This window comes from Hippopotamus amphibius, chromosome 2, assembly GCF_030028045.1.
Source record: "Hippopotamus amphibius kiboko isolate mHipAmp2 chromosome 2, mHipAmp2.hap2, whole genome shotgun sequence".
In the NCBI taxonomy this organism is placed as follows: domain Eukaryota; kingdom Metazoa; phylum Chordata; class Mammalia; order Artiodactyla; family Hippopotamidae; genus Hippopotamus; species Hippopotamus amphibius.
The window spans coordinates 126619665-126642591 of NC_080187.1; the positions used below are offsets into that span (position 1 = coordinate 126619665).

A 22927-nucleotide genomic window follows, 5' to 3' on the forward strand; every position below is an offset into this window, starting at 1 on the left:
AATTTTTCTATGTCTGTGTTTTCTTAAGAAGCTCTTTTTTTTATTTTTTAATTTTTTTTCTTTCGATCTTTATTGGAGTATAATACCTTTACACTGTTGTGCCAGCTTCTGCTGCACAACAAAGCAAGTCAGCTGTATTTATACATATATTCCCATATCCCCTCCTTCTTGAGTCTTCCTCCCACCCTCCCTATCCCACCCCTTTAGGTCTTCACCAATCATAGCATTGATCTCCGTGTGTTACGCAGTTGCTTCCTACTAGCTGTTTTACATTTGGTAGTGTATAAATGTCACTACTACTCTCTCACTTTGTCCCAGCTTCTCCTATCCCTCTTCCCGTGTCCTCAAAAGAAGTTCTTTTAAAACTATAGCTCTATTTTTTGTGATGTGAATTGTAAATACTTTCCTCTAGAATCTCACGTATCTTTTTTACTTTTCTGTTTTATCATGCATTTAAATATTAATTTTATGTAGTTAATATTATCAGTATTTATCATATTCATAGATTGTGAAGATATTAACTTATGTTTTCGTATAATAGTTGTATAGTTTAAAAATTATTTATTCTTTAATTTATGTAGAAATTGTCCTGGAACATGGCAGGAGGAATAGATGCAATATATCTTTCCTATATGGCTATCCAGTTATTCCACCATCACATTAATAGGTCCTTTGTCCACTGACTTGAGATATTATCTCATATACTAATTTTCTTATGTGTTTTTAACTTATTTATGGAGTTTCTATTCTCTTTTTTTTCCCTAAAGTAAACATAATTTTGACTGTCTTATCGTTTGATCTTCTTTCTCTATTACTTCCAGTCACATCTTAAAAACCATATTCCTTTCTTACTTAGAATATTTAATCTTCAGTTTTAGCCTAGTTCAGTGATTCTTCCTGGGGAGAGGAGTTATTTATCAGAATCACGTACCAAGCTTTCTGTCCACCTGTATTTCCCTCTACTTCTACCTTAAATCTTTGGCGTGTCTTCTCAGGATTGTGCAGTATATGTACATGAGAACATGCCTGCACATGAATACACACACTTCCCCTCACAACAGCAATGCCCCCAAAGGTCATCTGTTGATATGGGAATGTGTCGTAGCCCTCAAGGATGCTGGGAGAAAGTGAAGGTTGAGAATGTTTGGTTTGTTCACATACAGGATTTATATGACAGTGATAATAGTACTTAATAGTTACTGAGTACTGAAAATATGCCATAAAATGTGATATTTATCTGATTTATATCTGTTGTCTTATTATCCCTCATAATAATCATATAATTATGTCTCTTTTGGAAACTGAAGCTTAGGAAAGTTAAACAGTGTGCTCCAAGGTCATGATTAGTAAGGGGCAGGTAGAGTTGAACCCATCTCTTTTTGACCTCAAAGCCTGTGCTTGTAAAAGCTAACCAAAAAAACTGAGAATGGACTTGAGGACAAGGGGTTGGGGGGGCAGCAAAGGGGAAGCTAGGACAAAGTCAGAGAGTAGCATAGACATAGATACACTACCAAATGTAAAGTAGATAGCTAGTGGGAAGTTGCTGTATAACAAAGGGAGATCAACTCCATGATGGGTGATGCTTTAGAGGGCCAAGACAGGGAGGGCAGGAGGGAGTCATGGGAGGGAGGGGATATGGGGATATATGTATAAATACAGCTGATTCACTTTGGTGTACCTCAAAAACTGGTACAAGAGTGTAAAGCAATTATATTCCAATAAAAAACTTAACAGCAACAACAAAGAAACTGACATGGATGGATCCAAATGATAACTGTGTGCCAACACGTTGTTGAGAGACTTAAATTTCTCTAAATACTTTTTACTATGTATGAGCTGTTGTTGTATCCCACACATGACACAGGCCTACACGACAAATACTATGTTGGCGGACACGTGCTTCGTGTTGTTCTTGGTGATACAGTTATGGATTATAGGGTTGTTATAATGATAGTCATGAAACTGTTATAATGGGAGGAGTTTCTTTTTTAAACCTCCTAAAAGTTGACATATGCATCCTCATCATTTAGCATGTGTTGGAGGTAGGTGTGTGGCAGTTGCTTTTTGATGTTTTTAGGGAACATGAGCCAAATAGAAATTTTTGAAAAATCCTAAGTCAACCTAGTTTCTATCCTTCCCTCCTCTACCCTCAGGACCATTCAGGAAGGCACAGGAGTGTACAAATATTAACATATTTATGCCTTTCATTGTTATGGGAATTAATGAGATCATATTTTCAAAGTAAAATATTAACTTTGCATTTGTATTAAAAATATAACAATTGGGAGGTTGTTAAAGAATAAATTGAGTCTGTGTATGTGAATGTTCTTTGATAGTTGATAAAGAATATGAAATGGTGGGGCGGCCCAGTGGGTCGTGACACTCGCCGGGCGCCTGGGCTCCTCTCCCGGCCGCATCCTGGGCCTCCGCACGCGGCTCCTCCTCCCGCCGGCGGGTCTGGTTCGGCGTGGACCCGGAGCCGGTGCTGGCCCTGCCAAGGCGGGCGCGGAGCCGCGAGTCCGGGCAGAGCCCACGGCCCCAGAAGGAAGGGAGAGAGGGAGGAAGGAAGGAAGCAAAGAGGAAGGAGGGGTGCCTTGGCGTGAAGCCCAGAGTGCGGGTGTCGGGACCTGAGGAAGCCGGAGATGCAGCGGCCGGACCGAGCGCGCTGACGAGCCGCTGGCCTGGCCGCACCATGCCCTTCCCGCCAGCGCCCGCCCCGGGGGCCCCCGCCGCGCGCCCACCGCCCGGCAAGCCCGGCGCCCCACGCAAGGCGGCGGCCCCAGCCTGCGCCCCGTCCGGGCCCTGGCCGCCGTGGCCGCGGAGAAGAGGCGGCCCCCCCAAAGCGGCCCCTCGGGCTGCTGTCCAGCTCCTGGCCCTCCGCCACTCTGAAGCGGCCGCCGGCCCGGCCTCCCCACGCGCCCCGCCCGCGGCCCTGAGCGCGCCCCGGCCGGCCGGCTCCGCAGACGGCGCCGCGGGGACCGCGGGGGTCTCGGGGCCGGGCCCGACGCCGCCCTGCGCTTCTCCCTGAGCCTCACGCCCGAGGCCGTCCTGGTCATCCAGAGGCGCCACCTGGAGAAGCAGCTGCAGGCGCGGCCCCGGCTGGCGGCCCCCGCGCCCCCAGGCGACGCCCGGCGCCCGCTCGACCCCGGCCCCTGGGCCGGGCCTCAGGCCTCGGCAGCCGCCCGCCCCTGCCCGACGGCCTGCAGGGCCCCGACCCCGGCCCGCGGCCCGCCGACCGGCGCCCGCTGCTCAAGGTGTCGCTGCTCAACGAGCGGCGCAAGTACGACGACGTGGAGTACGAGGAGGAGACCGCGGTGGCCAACGAGGGCCTGGTTCGCCACTGCACTGAGTGCCTGCGCAGCGTGGAGTCGGCGGCGGCCGCGCGCGACCGGGCGGGGCCCCTGGACGCGCTGCCACACCTGAGGTCACTGTGACCGCGCCCCGGAGACCCCGCCTCACTGTCCCACGCGCACTGCCCAGAGCTGAGGGGCCCACGCGGGACGCGGCCCGCCTGGTGCTCGCCCTGCCCCGCACCCGGGCCTGCCCCCACGGCTCTGCCTTCTGCACCTGCTGGCCTCTTCCGCGCACGCGGGTGTCTTCGGGGGTGAGAGGGGGTGGTGATGCCTCTCAGCCCCCGCCCCTCAGGTTCGCATAGGTCCCGAGCCCCTCTGCCGGGAGCCGGGCCCTGTCTGCGGGTGTCACCCTGCGGGTGCAGGGTGCCGGGTGCCCTGGTCTGAGCAGTGGGTGACAGCCAGGCGCTGGGGTGCCGGGAGCGTGGCCGTCTGGTGCAGAGCTGGACGTGGTGCTGCAGGTACGACCTTGTTTCACCTGAGTAGGAAAGACGTCCCGGGGACTTGGAAAGTCTGGGGGCTCCAGTGAACCGAACTTCCCAGCGGGATGGGGGCGGGAAGTGACCACCAGCAAGGTCCGCCTGGCGAGTGGGCACTGTGTTGGGTGCTCTGTGGTCACAACACCGACTCATGGGGGCTTGCGAGCCCATGCACACACTTACACACACACTCACATGTGCGTCCCTTCACTCACACGACTCCGCTCTCACACTCCCGTACTTGTGCTCTCGTGCACACTTGTACACCTCACACTGATGCTTGTGCGTGCACACGTGCTCACACATCCTCACACTCACACTGGGTCACATGTGTGTTCCCACCCACAGTGCTGTCTCCACTCGCACCTCACACACACGCACACACTGGAGACTTTCTGCAGCGTGGCTGCGGGCATTGTTTTCAGTGTCTGGGTAAGGTGTGAGCAGAGCAAGTCTCAGCTTCTGGAACATGCGTCCTCTGTATCTGAAGAGCGGCTCACAGATGTCTTTTGTGCTGCAGAAAGGAAGGGTAGCCAGAAGGAGAGGGCACAGTGCAGAGAGCTGGACCCGGACGCTAGTCAAGGGGTGCCGGCCCGAGAGCCACTTGTGTAGGGAGACGGTAAGCGTGCAGGGCAGTTGTGTGCTTTCAGTATTTTTAATCACTGTTGAAAAGCAGTGACACGGTGGCTTTGTACAACTGTATATGGTGGTTTGAAAAAGGAACTTTTTATTGAGTAAAGAGTAAGACTCCTCTGCCTTTTAGGAGTCATCCTCTTCCCCACTAACTCGAGGCTGATTTCTAGAACTTTCCTCCATGCATCTGAGTCTGTTTAACTCGAAGGTTGAGAAGGAGGAAGATGTTATAATCAGATGAAGCTGGTTATAGAAGAGTGTAATGTATTACCTCAATTTCTGAGTTTTGTAAAAGTTAATAACTAGTTTAATGTTTATCTCATTAGAATTTAATGTGTCAAGTCTTGATTATATTTTACAGTGAAGCCTTACATTTAAAAAAAAAAAATTTTGTATTTTTCTTGTGGAGAAATTTGCTCTAATCTCTCTCTCGTGCCAGGCACAAATCTAGATAGACACGAAGCATCTCATTTTGTGCGAGCTACATCAGCCACCAGATGAGATGCAAAACCAAACCCCCCACCCCCAGGATAGCTTGCCTCCTGCTTAAATGCACAGAGCTAGAGTGTCTTTTATTTTAAATGAGTGCATAATACCAAAGGGGCAAACTCAGCAATCCTGCGGAGGTGACATTAAGACACGTGTCCTGTGCATGCTGCGGCCGCCCCTGGTGGAGTCTGCAGAGCTGGGTCCTAGGGGAGGAATGAAAGCTCCTTCTGGATGCCACCAGCAGGTTGAGAGTGAACTGTGAGTTCAAGGTGGGCAAGGTCAAACTTGGTCTCATTTGCACTTAGTGCAAATACCAGTGATTAAGAGACCCAGGGTCCTGCCCATCATGACAATAACAGCATTTTAAAGACTTTCCTAAAGGAATTGATGTTTGCGGAGTGTCTTTTTGCATCTGCCGTGTGTGTCTCGGTCCTGCTGCTGGTCATGGGTGGTCTCTGGGTCCCTGTCTCGTCCTTTGTCCGTTTCCCTCTCCTCACCCTCCCCCACTCCTCCGAGCTTCCAGCCCCTTCTTGCTCTTAACTGGCCACAGTAAGACACCATGCACTTTTTCTCCTTTGCCATGTGGGGCAGAGTTGTGTGCCTTGTTTTTCACTTTAAAAGCAGATGCGTGGAACGTTTATGTTGCTCTGGTTGAAGATCCGTGATAGAAAATGAGAAAGGGTCTACACGTGACACATAATGTCTGTTCATGTTGTAACTGATGTTTTGAGGATGTTTTCTAAGTCACTGTGCTGCAGTTTCTTAATGTTTAAATAAAAGAGAAGTTTGATGCCTGTAAAAAAAAATGAAATGGAAAGTATAATTTTCATGAGATTTACTAAGTAATTTACCAACTTTACTGTATACTGCCATTATCGCAGATTAATCTCACTGTTATTGAGATTTACAACTTTATCCTAGAATTCATATTCCATTTTCTCAGCCGTCTCGTAGTTTTCATGTCTTTGTTCCTCAGTGTGTATATAGTTGGGTTCAAGAGAGGAGTGACCACAGAACAAAAGACAACAAGGAATTTATCTAATGACTTGATGGAGAATGGCCAGGCATAAATGAAGATACACGGTACAAAGAACAAAAGAACTACTGTGATATGAGCAGTCAAAGTAGACAGAGCCTTGGATGACCTCTGTGAAGGGAGATGCTGGATGGTCACTAAGATGACAGTGTGTGAGACAATTAGGAGAACGAAAGAACACACCAGGAGCACTCCACTGTTAGCAATGACCATGATATCCAGCCTATAGGTATCTGTGCAGGCAAGTCTGATGAACTTGGGAAGGTCACAATAAAAGCTGTCTACCTCATTGGGGCCACAGAAAGGTAAGTTCACGGCAAAGGCCAACTGGCTGGTTGAGTGGAGCAGCCACAATGCCAACACACACACACTGTCACACATAATTGTAGTGTAGCAAAGGGGTTGACAGATCGCCACATATCTGTCAAAGGCCGTGGCCATAAGTATCACCAACTCACCCCCACCAAAGAAGTGAAGGAGAAATACCTGAGCCAGGCAGGCTGTGAATGAGATGACCTTGCATTTCCTGAAAAAGTCAGGAATCACCTTGGGGGCTGTGACTGAAGACAGACACAGATCAATGAAGGAGAGGTTGGCCAGAAGGAAGCACATGGGGGTGTGAAGGTAGGAGTCAGAAGCTACAGTGATGACAATAAGAAGGTTTCCAAACACAGTTGCTACATCGAATACAAAAAAGAACACAAATAGGAAAATCTGGAGTTCCTGAGTATTAGAGAGTCCCAGAAAAAAGAACTCAGTCACTATGGAATGATTTGTTTCACTTATTGATTCATTCCAGGAAATAGCCTCTGTAGTTACCTTGGAGAAGGGAGTGAAAAAAAGTCAGAAATATTATATTCAGACTCAAAGCCTCATTGTGGGCCATTCTGCTCACGCTCGTAATGACAGTCTGTGGTTTCTTACATAAAGGCTTTCAAAATGCACGTGATCTAAACTCACAATTTTATCCCACACTCCTCCCCTGGATGTGCTTTATAGTCTGTTATCCAAGCCTTAGTGTTTCCACTTATGTTAGGCTTATTCCTAACAAAACACCTTTGTTCATGTTACTCTCTCTGCTGGATTAAATCTACACCATCACCCTGCATTTTTGTCCTTTTTCCCTGAACTCCGAAACAGTTCATATTCATATTCTGTGGACTGTATCTTAGCTCTTAAATACATACAAAATTGTATGACCATCACATTTACAAAGGCTTTTTATGACATGCATTTTTGAGAAGGTATGTTTAATGGCCTAGTAGTCCACCACAATAGTTTTGTGTACAGTTATTGGAAACCTCCCTATCAAACTAAAACAAATCCTCACAATTTCAGTTATAGCGCGTGGGTTTTGTATGTATCTGTGGACCTTGAATTTATCTTCTTTTAGACTTATTTTGCCATTTTTGTAAACATGAATGCTAATTATATTCCATCTATGGTTATTATATTGCAAATGTAGTAAATCTAAAGTATTTTGTACAGTTTTTTATTTGGTAATTACACAATAGATTTAGATGATTATCAGCAGTAAGATTTATCACCTTCTGATTCATAGAAAAACTCTGGCTCCCCAATAATCATTTAAAAGTTTACTTGTATTCTGAAAATAATGATCATAGCAAGATTTTAGTTTCCCTATCTTTTGAATGAGTGCATTGGATCAAAATTTTTCTAAATCCCCACTAATTTAATACTCTGATGACTGAGGGAGGGACACAATTCCAAAATAATTTTCATAATCTCTCAGAAGTTTGGATAGCAGCATGAAAACTAAGACAAATGTAGAGATTCAGCCTTACAGGAAGTTTACATTTATGAGGATTCTAAAAGAGAAGCTAGGAGTTATAAGAACTTATAGAGGATAGAATTTATACTTAATATTTGGTAACACGAAAATGTTTAGAAGAAAGAATTAAGCCAAAATAAAATTAAAGATGAAAAATAGAATAGTAAAATAACTCAAAAAATAAGGTTTAAAAAATCAGGGAAAGAGGTTAAAAGAAAGAAAATGAAGAAAAGTGAGGGGGTTCCCTAGCGGTCAAGCGGTTAGGACTCTGTGCTTCCACTTCAGGGTGCAGGGCTTAAATCCCTGGTCGGGATCCCACATGCTGCGAGGTGTGGAAAAAACAAACAAACAAATAAATAAATAAATATTAAAATAAAATAAAAGAGTGAGGAAATGTTTGCTGAGAGAAAATGTGAAGGAATCTTTAATAGGAAATGAAATTGAAAAAGGATTCTGGAATGCCTACTATGGGGGTTGGTGTTTTATAATTTAGACAGTGAAGAACTATTGAAGAATTATGAGCAATTGTTTAATAAATTTCTAACACATGGTTAGTAGTTAATAACAGCCATTGTAAAAGATAGTAATAGGACGTGTCAACACAATGTGGGATATGAAAATGATGACGCCTGTGTTTTTATTCTGAGTAATTGTGAGCACTGTGACAGCTTTAATTCTGATAAAAATTATAATAAGAATTAATATAGCAACATGTAATATATAGATCACTTTTAGGAGCAGAAATAACTTTGGAAGGTGTAAAGGATGCTGATAATAACATGTGGAGGTATTGCTGAGGTAACTTTGTAAGGTGCTGTCTCCTGGGTAAGATCCTGAAGAGTGATTGTTGAGCATAAGTTGAGAAAGCCATTTCACTTGTGTGTTGGGGAGAGAAAATAAGTATTCTGCCCAGAAGTTTTGCAGACAGTGAAGTAGCAAGTGGAATGGTAGCCTGAAGGAGAAGGACGGCCAGGAGAATACTTGTCAGATGAGCTGTAGGAATTAACAGGCAGGTACGATGTAAAAGAGAGGAGTGGAAATTGACGGGTATCGGGAGACATGCAGGGATAGAGTATTACTCAGCAAATTTCTTGGGGGAGTAGTAGTAGTATTTTTTTCACTACTTAATCAGTTATTCCATGGCCCTTGGAAATTGCATGTTTCTCTTCATTATCCATCCCTTAGCCCTATCCACTAAGACTCCATATTACTGTTTTTAAAGTCCTATAAATATTTAGCAATTCTAACTTTATTTCCAAGTACAAAGAAAAGTCTACTAGTAAAATAAGTCATAAATACTCATTTTAGTACCCTTCTGCTCAGCACAGCAATAAATATAATCACACTAATCATTGACAATACAGAGGATGGGATTCCTATTGTGAGATCATTTCTGACATGACTGGTGGATTGGGAAGTTTCTTTAGAACCAAGGAATATGATTTAGAATTGACCTTGGATATTTAGTGATGTGAAACCATTTCGTTTTACTGAGAGAGAAGGACAAACTCAATAGTTATGCCACTATAGATTTTATAACAAGGATAATGGTTTAACAAACATTCTCATTCGCAGCAAAAAGGTTTTCTACCATGGTAGCAAGTAAGAATTCAGATATGCTAGTCTTCAGCAAAAAGAATTTCTTTGTCACTTAGTTAAGACATCTGATTTCCTAAAGCTACTGAGTAGAGAGGGATACTATGGAATCCTCAGTTACAGTTACAGGGGACACTTTCAAAGCTCATCTCTGACCATTCGAAAGTGAGTTAAGAAATTTTAGAAGAATTGTATTGCTTCTAAGTTAAACATTAGGTTAGGCTTATTGAAGAAGTTCTCCAGAATCTTACACACTGGTTGTAGCAACCACGAAGGGCCAGAACAATTGAACCAGGAAATCGTCCTCCATGCACACTAGATTAAGCTTAGAAAGTCAACCATTAGACTGTTCTATGTTTGCCTTAAACATTTTTTACCCCTCTCTAAAGAAAAACACCTTACGGACAAAAAAAGATGGCGGCGAAGTAGAGGGACGTGGAATGCATCTCTCTCCACAGATGCATTGGGAATGCACCGAAGGATGCAATAATTCCCACAGAGAACCAGCTGAACACCAGCAGACGGCCTCGGACACCAGAAAGGACCACAAGGATCCCGACATAACCTGTAGGGAAGCATCTACGATGGCTCAAAGAGGGTGAAGCGGTGGAGCTGTGGCAGACGGGAGGGAGTGAGAAACACAGAGGGTCCGCACCGCAGCTTAGCGTTCCCAGACCGAGATGTCGATCCACAGCTGAACAGAGGGTCCGGGAGCGGGAGCGTGGGAACCAGAGAGCTGGTTCAGGGTGAGAAAAATTGTTGCCAGTAAGGTGACAGACCAAGAGGACAGGAGGGAAGAGGTCCGTGGAGAGGTGTGCCCGTCCCTGAGAGATGCCCGGCCATGATGGCGGCTGGAGGCTGCAGGCTCACGGGTGGGGGGGAAGAGACCTGGGCATAGTCTCTCTCTCTTTTTCAGTGCCTCTGCAACAGGCAGTGGAGAGACACCCTGTGGGCCACCTAAGGCGCTCTGGGATAACAAGCACCCTCAGGCACTCGGGCGGGGCTGGATTAAAACCCCTTGGAACGCCCCCAGCAGGCAGGCTGCCGAGAAGAAGAAAAAAAAAAAAAACCCAACAGAGGCCCAACTCTGAGACTTTCTGTTTACACCTGAGCCACCGGTGTCCCTCTGCAACAGGCACCTCCAAGCCCGACTGAAACAACAGTGCGCCACTGCTCACTCACTCCCAGGGGAAGGAGCCACTATTGTACCTTCTCCCTCCCCACACACCTACGCTTACAAATGAACAATAAAGGAAGCTCTGCTGGTCACAGAATAATGTAAAAAAACCCAAGTTGGACATTAGTCTGAGGCTTGGACAATCTTCTATAAACACCTCTATTGCCAGGACAAGCAACCCCAAAAGTTTGGACAACCATGAGGAAACAAAGAAACACCATGCAGGCAAAGGAGCAGGAAAAAAACCCACAAGACCAAATAAATGAGGAGGAAATAGGAAAAATGCCTGAAAAAGAATTCAGAGTAATGATAGTAAAAATGATACAAAATCTCGATAACAAATTAGAGAAAGTACAAGAAACAGTTCATAAGAACTCAGAAAAACAAACAGCAATGGATAACAAAATAACTGAAATTAAAAATACTCTAGATGCTCTAACCAGCAGAATGACTGAGGCAGAAGAACGAATAAGTGAGTTGGAAGATCAAGTGGGGGAAATAAATGCCAAGGAGCAGGAAAAAGAAATAAGAATAAAAAGAATAGAAGACAGTCTCAGAGACCTCGGTGATAACATGAAGCATACCAACATTTGAATTATAGGCATCCCAGAAGAAGAAGAAAAAAAGAAAGGGTCTGAGAAAATATTTGAAGAGGTTATAGTGGAAAACTTCCCCAACATGGGAAAGGAAATAATTAACCAAGTCCAAGAAGCACAGAGAGTCCCATACAGAATAAACCCAAGGAAAGATACACCAAGGCACATATTAATCAAGCTAACCACAATTAAACACAAAGAAAAAATATTAAAAGCAGCAAGAGAAAAGCAACAAATAACATATAAGGGAAAACCCATAAGGATAACAGCTGACCTTTCTACAGAAACCCTGCAGGCCAGAAGGGAATGGCAGGATATACTGAAAGTCCTGAAGGAGAGAAACCTACAGCCAAGAATACTCTACCCAGCAAGAATCTCATTCAGATTTGAGGGAGAAATCAAAAGCTTTCCAGACAAGCAAAAGTTAAGAGAATTCAGCACCACCAAACCAGCCTTACAACAAGTGCTAAAGGAACTTCTCTAAGTAGGACACACAAGAAAAGGAAAACACCTACAAATACAAACCCAAAACAATTAAGAAAATGGTAATTGGAACACACATGTCAATAATCACCTTAAATGTCAATGGATTAAATGCTCCAACCAAAAGACACAGACTGGCTGAATGGAGACAAATACAAGACCCTTCTATATGCTGTCTACAAGAAACCCACTTCAGACCAAGGGATACATATAGACTGAAAGTAAAGGGATGGAAAAAGATATTCCATGCAAATGGAAGTCAAAAGAAAGCTGGAGTAGCAGTACTCATATCAGACAAATTAGACTTGAAAGTAAAGACTATTAAAAGAGACAAGGAAGGACACTACATAATGATCAAGGGATCCATTCAAGAAGAACATATCACAATGGTAAATATCTATGCCGCCAACATAGGAGCACCTCAATACATAAGGCAAATGCTAATGGCTATAAAAGGGGACATCAACAGGAACACAATAATAGTGGGAGACTCGAACACCCCACTTACATCAATGGACAGATCATCCAAACAGAAAATAAAGACACACAAGCTTTAAATGACACATTAGACCATCTCGACTTCATTGATATTTATAGGGCATTCCATCCAAAAAGGACAGAATACACTTTCTTCTCAAGTGCACACGGAACATTTTCCAGGATAGATCACATCTTGGGTCACAAATCAAACCTCGGCAAATTCAAGAAAATTGAAATCATATCAAGCATCTTCTCAGACCACAACACCATGAGACTAGACATCAATTACAGGAAAAAAACTGCAAAAACTACAAACACATGGAGGCTAAACAATTCACTATTAAACAACCAAGAAATCACTAAAGAAATCAAAGAGGAAATCAAAAATTATCTAGAAACAAATGACAATGAAAACACAACAACCCAAAACCTATGGGATGCAGCAAAAGCAGTTCTAAGAGGGAAGTTTATAGCAATACAGTCCTACCTTAAGAAACAAGAAAGTTATCAAATAAACAACCTAACCTTACACCTAAAACAACTAGAGAAAGAAGAACAAAGAAACCCTAAAGTGAGCAGAAGGAAAGAAATCGTAAAGATCAGAGCAGAAATAAATGAAAAAGAAAGGAGGGAAGCAATAGCAAAAATTAATAAAACTAAAAGCTGGTTCTTTGAGAAGATTAACAAAATTGATAAACCATTAGCCAGACTCATCAAGAAAAAAAGGGAGAAGATGCAAATCAACAGAATTAGAAATGAAAAAGGAGAGGTCACAATGGACACCTCAGAAATACAAAACATCATGAGAGACTACTACAAGCAAGTGTATGCCAATAAATTGGATAACCTGGAAGAAATGGATAAATTCTTAGAAAAATACAATCTTCCAAGACTGAACCAGGAAGAAATAGAAACCATGAACAGACCAATCACAAGTACGGAAATTGAGGCAGTGAATAAAAATCTCCCAACACACAAAAGCCCAGGACCAGATGGGTTCACAGGCGAATTCTATCAAACATTTAGAGAAGAGCTAACACCTATCCTTCTCAAACTCTTCCAAAATATCACAGAAGGCGGAACACTCCCAAACTCATTCTACGAGGCCACCATCACCCTGATACCAAAACCAGGCAAAGATGTCACAAAAAAAGAAAGTTACAGGCCAATATCACTGATGAATATAGATGCAAAAATCCTCAACAAAATACTAGCTAACAGAATCCAACAGCACATTAAAAGAATCATACACCATGATCAAGTGGGGTTTATCCCTGGGATGCAAGGATTCTTCAATATACACAAATCAATCAACGTGATACATCATATCAACAAACTGAAGGATAAAAACCATATGATCATCTCAATAGATGCAGAAAAAGCTTTTGACAAACTTCAACATCCATTTATGATAAAAGCTCTCCAGAAAATGGGCATAGAAGGAAATTACCTCAACATAATAAAAGCCATATACAAGAAACCAAAAGCCAACATCGTTCTAAATGGGGAAAAACTGAAAGAATTCCCTCTAAGAACAGGAACAAGACAAGGGTGTCCACTCTCACCACTATTATTCAGCATAGTTTTGGAAGTTTTAGCCACAGCAATCAGAGAAGAAAAAGAAATAAAAGGAATCCAAATTGGAAAAGAAGAAGTCAAATTGTCACTCTTTGCAGATGACATGATATTATATATAGAAAACCCTAAAGACTCTACCAGAAAACTGCTAGCACTCATTGATGAGTTTAGTAAAGTAGCAGGATACAAAATTAATGCACAGAAATCTCTTGCATTCCTATACACTAACAACGGAAGAGCAGAAAGAGAAATTAAGGAAACTCTCCCATTTACCATTGCAACAAAAAGAATAAAATACCTAGGAATAAACCTGCCTAAGGAGGCAAAAGATCTGTATGCAGAAAACTTTAAGACATTGATGAAAGAAATCAAAGACGACACAAACAGATGGAGGGACATACCATGTTCCTGGATTGGAAGAATCAACATCGTGAAAATGACTGTACTACCCAAAGCAATTTACAGATTCAATGCAATCCCGATCAAATTACAAATGGCATTTTTCACAGAACTAGAGCAAGAAATCTTACGATTTGTATGGAAACACAAAAGACCCCGAATAGCCAAAGCCATCTTGAGAAGGGAAAATGGAGTTGGTGGAATCAGGCTTCCTGACTTCAAACTATACTACAAGGCCATAGTGATCAAGATAGTATGGTACTGGCACAAAAATAGAAAGGAAGATCAATGGAATAGAATAGAGAACTCAGAAGTAAGCCCAAACACATAGGGGCACCTTATCTTTGACAAAGGAGGCACGAGTATACAATGGAAAAAAGACAGCCTCTTCAATAAGTAGTGCTGGGAAAATTGGACAGCAACATGGAAAAGAATGAAATTAGAACACTTCCTAACACCAGACACAAAAATAAACTCAAAATGGATGAAAGACCTACATGTAAGGCCAGACACTATCAAACTCCTAGAGGAAAACATAGGCAGAACACTCTATGACATCCATCAAAGCAAGATCCTTTTTGACCCACCTCCTAGAATTATGGAAATAAAATCAAGAATAATCAAATGGGACCTCATGAAACTTAAAAGCTTTTGCACAGCGGAAGAAACCATAAACAAGACTAAAAGGCAACCCTCAGAATGGGAAAAAATAATTGCCTATGAAACAACGGACAAAGGATTAACCTCCAAAATATACAAGCAGCTCATGAAGCTTAATACCAAAAAAGCAAATAACCCAATCCACAAATGGGCAGAAGACCTAAATAGACATTTCTCCAAAGAAGACATACAGATGGCCAACAAACACATGAAAAGATGCTCAACATCACTCATCATCAGAGAAATGCAAGTCAAAGCCACAATGAGGTATCACCTCACACCCATCAGAATGGCCATCATCACAAAGTCTGGAAATAACAAATGTTGGAGAGGGTGTGGAGAAAAGGGAACTCTCCTGCACTGTTGGTGGGAATGTAAGTTGGTACAGCCACTATGGAAAACAATTTGGAGGTTCCTTCAAAAACTACAAATAGAACTACCATATGATCCAGTAATCCCATTCCTGGGCATATACCCAAAGAAAACCATAATCCCAAAGGAAACATGTACCATAATGTTTATTGCAGCACTATTTACAATAGGCAGGACATGGAAGCAACCTAAATGCCCATCAACAAATGAATGGATAAAGAAGATGTGGCATATATATACAATGGAATATTACTCAGCTATAAAAAGGGATGAGATGGAGCTATATGTAATGAGGTGGATAGACCTAGAGTCTATCATACAGAGTGAAGTAAGTCAGAAAGAGAAAGACAAATATTGTATGCTAACTCACACATACAGAATCTAAAAATGGTACTGATGAACTCAGTGACAAGAACAAGGACGCAGGTGCAGAGAATGGACTGGAGAACTCGAGGTTTGGGAGGGGGCGGGGGGTGAAGGGCAAGCTGAGAGGAAGTGAGAGAGTAGCACAGACATATGTATACTACCAACTGTAAAATAGATAGCCAGTGGAAAGTTGTTGTATAACAAAGGGAGTTCAACTTGAGGATGGAAGATGCCTTAGAGGACTGGGACGGGGAGGGTGGGGGGGGGAGTCGAGGGAGGGTGCGGGCGGGGAGTCAAGGAAGGGAGGGAATACGGGGATATGTGTATAAAAGCAGATGATTGAACTTGGTGTACCCCCAAAAAAATAATGAAAAAAAAAAAAAGAAAAACACCTTACGTCTTTAAACATTTCACAGAAATTGAAGTCAGGAGACTTGGGGGCTCTAGCACATATTCCCTGTGTGAACTCGGGCATGTCATTCAAAGTGTCTGGGCTTTAGATTCCTGTTTTAAAAATGAAGTCATTGGCCATCTCCCCACCCACAGGCCCTGCCAGCCACGCCGAGGGCTCTCCCGGTGCCCGAGGACAGGCACGGCACGGCGCCCCTGAAGATGCGCTGAGCCCCGGTCTGCTCGCAGGCGGCACCACGGCCCTGGAGCGAGCGCTGCGGGCGGCGCGCAGAGCCACCCGGATGTGCTGAGGCCCCTGCGCGCCGCCTGCCTGCTGGCGCCCTCACAGCGGGACCCGTTGGACGCACTGCTGGGGCCCCACGCAGCCCGCGCCAGCAGGCTGTCCCGTCTGCGCTTCCCGGGGGAGAAGGCCGCCCTGCCCGCCCGGCCCGCCCGCAACGGCGCCTCGCTGGCCCCATCTCCTGCCTGCAGGAGCGGCTCTCGCGGGGCAGCTGTGGAGTGCGGGACACAGACAGTTCTGGTGCCACCGTCCTATACCCGGCTGCCCGCTTCGGCCACCCTGAGGGGGTGACCTGACTGCTGCGTCACGGCGGTGGAGACCACACCATGGCCACAGACACAGGCGCCCTGCCTGGTCAGTATGCCACCCCCAAGGAGACTTCCCCTCCCAGAGGCTTCTCGTTGGGTGCCACCCTGAGGGAGTGAATGCCCAAACTAGGAACGGTGCCACGCCCCTGTACCTGGCATGCCAGGAGGACCAGCTGGAGGTGACACACTACCTGGGCAGGAGTGCTGCGCGGACCCGCACCTGAGCGCCCAGGATAGCATGACCCCTCTGCATGCCGTCTTACAGATGGGCCACAGCCCGGTCATCTTCAGTCTGGCTGTGCAGTCTTACCATGCACCAGAAGCGACTCCTAGACAGAGTGCATCCTCAAGGCTTAAAGATTACTTTATAGGTGCCATCCCTCTGCAAAAACAATTAGAATCAGTCAGGAAGCAGACTTCATTTATGACGACTCCACCTCGAAGGAGAATTCCCCAGCGTTCACAACTGCAGGAAGATGTTGATCCTCAAAAGTTTGCATTCCTTCTGCATAAACAGCGGATGTTATATAGTTTAACTCCCTTGTATAAATTCTCTTATACTAATTTCACACAGTATTCTAAACTTCTGAATGCATTTATTGCTGCTGAAAAGTAAAAAGGACTTGCTGTGGAAGTGGGAGAGGACTTCAACATCAAAGTGATTTTCTCTACTCTCCTGGGAATGAAAAGAACACAGAGAGACGCTGAAGCATTTCTTGTGCAGATTCTGTCAACATCTCAATTGCTGTCTGAGCACAGAGAAGGTAGAGTGTTGTGGACTGGTCGATTTTTCTGTATATTTGGAGGCAGTCTTCTGGAGACTGTTTCAGATGATTTCACCTGTCTACCCTTATTCCCTGCAAATGGTGCAGAGACTAACACAGCCATAATTGGAACCTGGTTTCAGAAAACTTTTGGCTGTTATTTCCCTCCCTTAGCAATCAATGCGTTTAATCTTTCCTGGATGGCTGCTATATGGACTGCATGCAAAATGGGCCATTATATGGCTACTACTGAATTTATTTCGTCTGCACCCTGTAGCCCTCAAAGTCTAGATATTTCTTATGCCATACATCCAGAAGATGCAAAACCTATGTGGGACAGTGTTCACAAAACACCTGGGGAAGTTACCCAGGAGGAAGTTGACTTATTCATGGACTGCCTGTATTCACATTTCCATAGGCATTTCAAAATTCATTTAGCAGCCACAAAATTGGTTCATATTTCAACATCTGTAGCTTCAGCACGTACTGATGGAAAAATAAAGATTTTGTGTCATAAATACCTCATTGGAGTGTTGGCATATTTGACAGAACTGGCAATTTTTCAAATTGACTGAGGCCTTCTGGGGACTATAAGTTATGGATTATATACCTTTTTCTCATTGATTATCTGCCTAATTGCTATACTGAGAGGGACCGCAGGAGAAATGGGAATCTGTGCATTGGTTTTCCTCACAGTGTCTTGGTGTTACCCAGATGAAAGCCAAGAAGATCTAGAAGAACAAAGACGGTGGTAGTGGATGAACTGCAGCTGGATGCTCGTGTCACAGTCATGGTCGTTTCAGATGTCAGTCTCTAGAATATGCCAAGTTCTTAATTTGCTGGCCATCTTTCTAAAAAATAAATAATGTTTATTATGTCAAACTTTTTAGAATTCAAATGAAATACCTCTTATATTGAATATTTCTGATTTACATCTTTAAAACCTTTAATCTCTAATTTTAAGCATTTTAGACTTGCATTCAGAGAGAATTTCTGTCTTCTACAGACATTTTCCTAGCATCACTTTGCTGTAGAGAACTTGCAATTAAAATCTTCTCCAAAGGAAACTGAAGTTACATTTTTTAAGCCACTAATATGCTTCTGTTTTTAATATTGTTTAATTCTTATTGCAATGTTGAATTAGATATTCGCTTTTAAAATGAAAAGAAAAAACAATTTATTGGATTAAAAACTCTCAAAAAATTCCCACAACTCTAAGAGTCAGAGTTGTACCTTTATGTGAAAGAAAAGCCTAAAACTAGGTTTCATTGGGATTCCAGGAAGGAAGGAAATAGCTGGGTAAGAGAACACTGGATTTGGAGAAATATGGGGAAAAGGACCCTCAAACAGAGAGGAAAGAATAGATTAGCCCAGAAGATTCAGGAGAAGAAATTTATACTTACAACACTTGTATAATACTAAGTTGTATAACACAACAAGTGCTACCCTTGCTAATATTATTCATACTAATTCTTCTAAGTATTTAAACCAAATTCTTGATTTTTCCTGAAAATAACATGCAATTGAATTCTGCAGAATGGGTTATTATTAATAGCAGCATTTCATTGTCAATAAAAATGCTACAGTTTGGTTAGTTCTGCTAATATATTTCACTTTCACATTCCACCTACCTCCTTCATTACTGGACTACGACAATTTTCAGAGCAAAGAAGTGTTCAGATTTTCCTTTTATTTGCACTTTCTCATGAAGTATAAAATTTCCAAGAGAATAAAATCTATATAAACTGTCCTACTTAGTAAATGACTTGCTTAATTAAGAGCCATTTGTGAAAGTGACCAGAGGCAGATGAAAAGATCTGAAAATAGCCACCCTGAACTTTGGGTGCTAAGACTAACTCTTATAGTCTCACAAGCTTTCCTTTGAGGAAATACAATAAAGCTTCTTGAGTTAAGGGCTATTGTCACAGTTTCTTGGCTCACTTAGGCATGTTTATGACTTCACTGAATCTAAAGGTAAAATTTTAAAGAATCATAGTAAAACAAATAAGATAAAATTATGAAATTAAAATCCAGACATGTTAATAGACAATAAACAATAATGCTTTAGATTTTATAGAAAGGGGATAGCTTAGAATTTGTGGAGAAAATATAGGAAAAATACTTTGACCAAAAATAAGAAAGTCTCACTTTTTATTATATATCATTTTTTATTAAGTAGCTTTAATTACCATACAGAGGTTAAAACTAATCTGTTATCACAATTACTGTTCTTTAAATCAGTCATAGAAAGACATCCCAAGTGATCTCTCAGCTGTACTCCTTGACTACCAAACTTTCCAGATTTTACTTGAAAGATGTCAATTATCTTCTTTGTTGTAAGTGCCCTAACTTAAGAAGGAACACATTAAATAAGCTGAGATCTAGATGGAGTACCCTCCTCTAGGAAATAAGTCCCTTCAAATACTTTTAGAATTGTAGATACTTTTTTAGAATGAATCAAGAAACACTTTGAACAAAAACATTGGAAAAAAATTGGAAAACAGGCAAACTTTGTATAATACAAAGTACCAGAGTCTATTTCTAAAACAAGATTGTACAAAGTACATTAACAATGAAAGCCTGAAAACAATTGTGTTAACAGAGTGTCAAAGTGTTAATCTTCCTATTTATCTAACTTAAAGTACAATTATGATGAGAATTGTTTCTTCCTCAATTCTAATGTCTACTGGCTTACATAAACCCATATTTTATCCATTGGATCCACTTAATTTCCATAAGAAATATTCATTTATTTCCTGTGAAGCTTATTATCAGGTGGAAGATACTGATGAAGGTAAATTATATATATATATATGTAAATACATGTATATTTATATATACATATAAAATATCCACTTGAAAATTGAATGTAACCAATGGTGTTAACTACAGTTTAGGTTTGTAGGTTAGATAGAAATATGTAACACTTTATTTTTTATGATTAACAAAAATTGCTGTGTAAATGAAACTATTTGATTCAACATCTTTTTTATAGACTTCTCAATTTTAAAAGGCAATAATGAAAAGGTACAGATTCTATAGTGTTCACGGTGATCGCAAGGGTCTTAAGAGTCCATGACATTCGTCTTGTGCTCTTATCAATGAAATCTGTTATGTCATTTCCCCAGAACTTCCAACTTGTCGACTTAGCCTTCTCATTGCCACCTTCATATCTCTGTTCCATAAAGTATATATGGCAGGATTTAAGACAGGGGTGATGGCAAAGTCCACAATGGCAAAAAATTTATCCAATGACTTAGTAGGGAAAGGCCGTACATAAAGAAACATGCATGGAAGGAAAAACAAAAACATGACAGTGATGTGAGCTGACAGAGTGAAGAATGCTTTGGGTAAATCCTTTGAAGAATTTGTCAGACAGGGACCAGAATAAAAGTGTATGATACAAATAAGAGAAAGAAGGTGCCCACAGATATGAAGCCACTGTTGGCAGTGACCACAAATTCTAGTCCATAAGTATCCATGCATGCAAGTTTAATAACCTGAGGAAAATCACAATAAAAGCTCCCCACATTATTAGGTCCACAGAAAGGTAAATTTATGACAAAAGCAAACTGAGTCACAGCGTGAGTCACTCCAATTATTCAAGCAGCCACTACCAAAAGCATGCACATTTTGGGATTCATAATAGTTAGATAATGGAGAGGCTTGCAGATTGCTGTGTACCTGTCACAGGCCATGGCTATGAGCAGCACCATCTCTACTCCTCCTGTGACATGGACGAAGAATATTTGTATCATGCAGTTGTGGAAGGAAATGATTTTACAAGCACTGAAAAGATTGGAGATCATCCTAGCAACTGTGGTAGATGAAAGGCCCAGGTCAATGAGTGATAGGTTGGCTACCAGAATATATATGGGGGTGTGTACATGAGAATCAAAAATCTCTGTGAACACAATGAATAGGTTTCCCAGGATAACCCCCAAATAGAATATAGAGAAGAAGAAAAAAAGTGAAGACTGCATTGCCAAGGATTGTGTAAGTCCCAGTAACACAAATTCAGTTACCACAGAGCTATTACCTTGGTCCACTGAATCATAAAGAAGGGAAGACTGTCAAGTAACCTGAAACAGAAGAAAGGAGGAATCAACTTAGAAGTACCGAAAATGTTGTGTTAAATGTTGATCATTTAAAATTGGTCCTTTTACTTAATTGATAAAAGAGCACTTACAAAATAATGGGAACCCAGGGTATAAAACATTAAGTACAGCAAAGCTGCGCTCAGAGTCAGTCTATTGCTTTAAATGCTCCATTTATTTAAGTATGTGAAGTAATCAGACAACTTATAGAGTTAGCAAAGAATGCACAACATAAACACAAGGAATTCAAGTGAAGGAAAATAATAAAAATTGAAAACAAAAAATAAATGAATCCCAGAAAATTGGAAGAGTGTATATGAGCATATAAAAATTTTTTTTTTAAAGGCAACCTTTTAAAAATATAATTAAGAATAATAGGAGAAGAATGAAGATGGCGGAGTAGGAGGATGTTCACTCATTCCCTCTTGCAAAAGCACCAGAATTACAACTAACTGCTGAACAACCATCAACAGAAAGACACTGGAACTCACCAAAAAAAAAAAACACCCCACATCCAGAGACAAAGGAGAAGCCACAATGAGACAGTAGGAGGGGCACAATCGTGTTAAAATCAAATTCCGTAAATACTGGGTGGGTGACTCACAAGCTAGAGAACAGTTATACTGCAGAAGTCCGGAGTTCTGAGCCCCACATCAGGCTTGCTAACCTGGGGGTCCAGCAATGGGAGGAGGAATCCCCAGAGAATCAGACTTTGAAAGCCAGTGGGATTTGATTGCAGGACCTCCACAGGACTGGGGGAAATGGAGACTCCACTCTTGGAGGGCACACAAAAAAGTGTGCTCACCAGGATCCAGGGGGAAGGAGCAGTGACCCCATAGGAGACTGAACCAGACCTACTTGCTGGTGTTGGAGGGTTGCCTGCAGAGTTGGGGGGCAGCTGTGGCTCACCGAGGAGACAGGGGCACTGGCAGCAAGGGTTCTGAGAAGTGCTCACTGGCGTGAGCCCTTCCAGAATCCACCATTAGCTCCACCAAACAGCCTGTAAGCTCCAGTGCTGGGTCGCCTCAGGCCAAAGGACTGCCAGGGTGGAAACACATCCCCACCCACTGGCAGACAATCAGATTAAAGCCTCACTGAGCTCCACCCATGAAACTGGATTAAAATTTTGCTGAGCTCTGCCCACCCAGCCCAACCCACCATCAGTCCCTCCCACCAGTAAGCACCCACGAGTCTCCTAGACAGCTTCCTCCACAAGAGGGCAGACAGCAGAATCAAGCAGAATCAGCAGTATTTCATCTTGTGGAACTGAAAATCACAGCCACAGAAAGACAGAGAAAATGAAAAGGCAAAAGACTTTGCACCAGATGAAGGGACAAGATAAAACACCAGAAAAACAAAAAACTGAAGAGGAGATAGGCACTCTTCCAGAAAAACAATTCAGAATAATGATGGTGAAGATGATCCAGGACTTTGAAAAATGACTGGATGCAAAGATCTAAAAGTTGCAAGAAAAGTTTACCAAAGACCTGGAAGAATTAAAGAACAAACAAACAGGGATATGCAACACAATAACTGAAATGAAAAATACACTGGAAGGAACCAATAGCAGATTAACTGAGG

General features: G+C 42.5%; 1 protein-coding gene and 3 pseudogenes across 1 annotated transcript; 2 read left to right on the forward strand and 2 right to left on the reverse strand.

Moving 5' to 3' along the window:
• The first annotated feature begins 2692 nt into the window (after positions 1–2692).
• Positions 2693–3434, forward strand: LOC130844487 (proline-rich protein 18-like; annotated as a pseudogene).
• A 719-nt stretch (positions 3435–4153) lies between these two features.
• Positions 4154–9373, reverse strand: LOC130844488 (olfactory receptor 4F4-like). Its single transcript, XM_057720713.1, has 3 exons — positions 9341–9373; positions 5860–6806; positions 4154–4343 (listed from the first exon to the last, which is right to left on the reverse strand). Exons 1-3 carry the CDS (start codon positions 9371–9373, stop codon positions 4154–4156), a joined length of 1170 nt encoding a protein of 389 aa, XP_057576696.1.
• Positions 9374–16642: 7269 nt separating this feature from the next.
• On the forward strand, positions 16643–17824 carry LOC130844489 (centromere protein L-like; annotated as a pseudogene).
• Positions 17825–20360: 2536 nt separating this feature from the next.
• Positions 20361–22927, reverse strand: part of LOC130844490 (olfactory receptor 4F6-like) — a 32150-nt pseudogene continuing 29583 nt past the window's right edge.

Bases quoted from the DNA above. Each gene is read 5' to 3' on its own strand.
- LOC130844488 (XM_057720713.1), bottom strand. From the start codon at position 9,373: ATGGTAGAAAACCTTTTTGCTGCGAATGAGAAT. The intron at 6,807-9,340 runs GTTTGTTAAACC...CCCTTCTCCAAG, and splicing joins TTTTTGCTGCGAATGAGAAT to GTAACTACAGAGGCTATTTC. The intron at 4,344-5,859 runs GTAAATCTCAAT...TCCTTTCTGCAG, and splicing joins ATGAATTCTAGGATAAAGTT to CACAAAAGACATCTGTGAGC.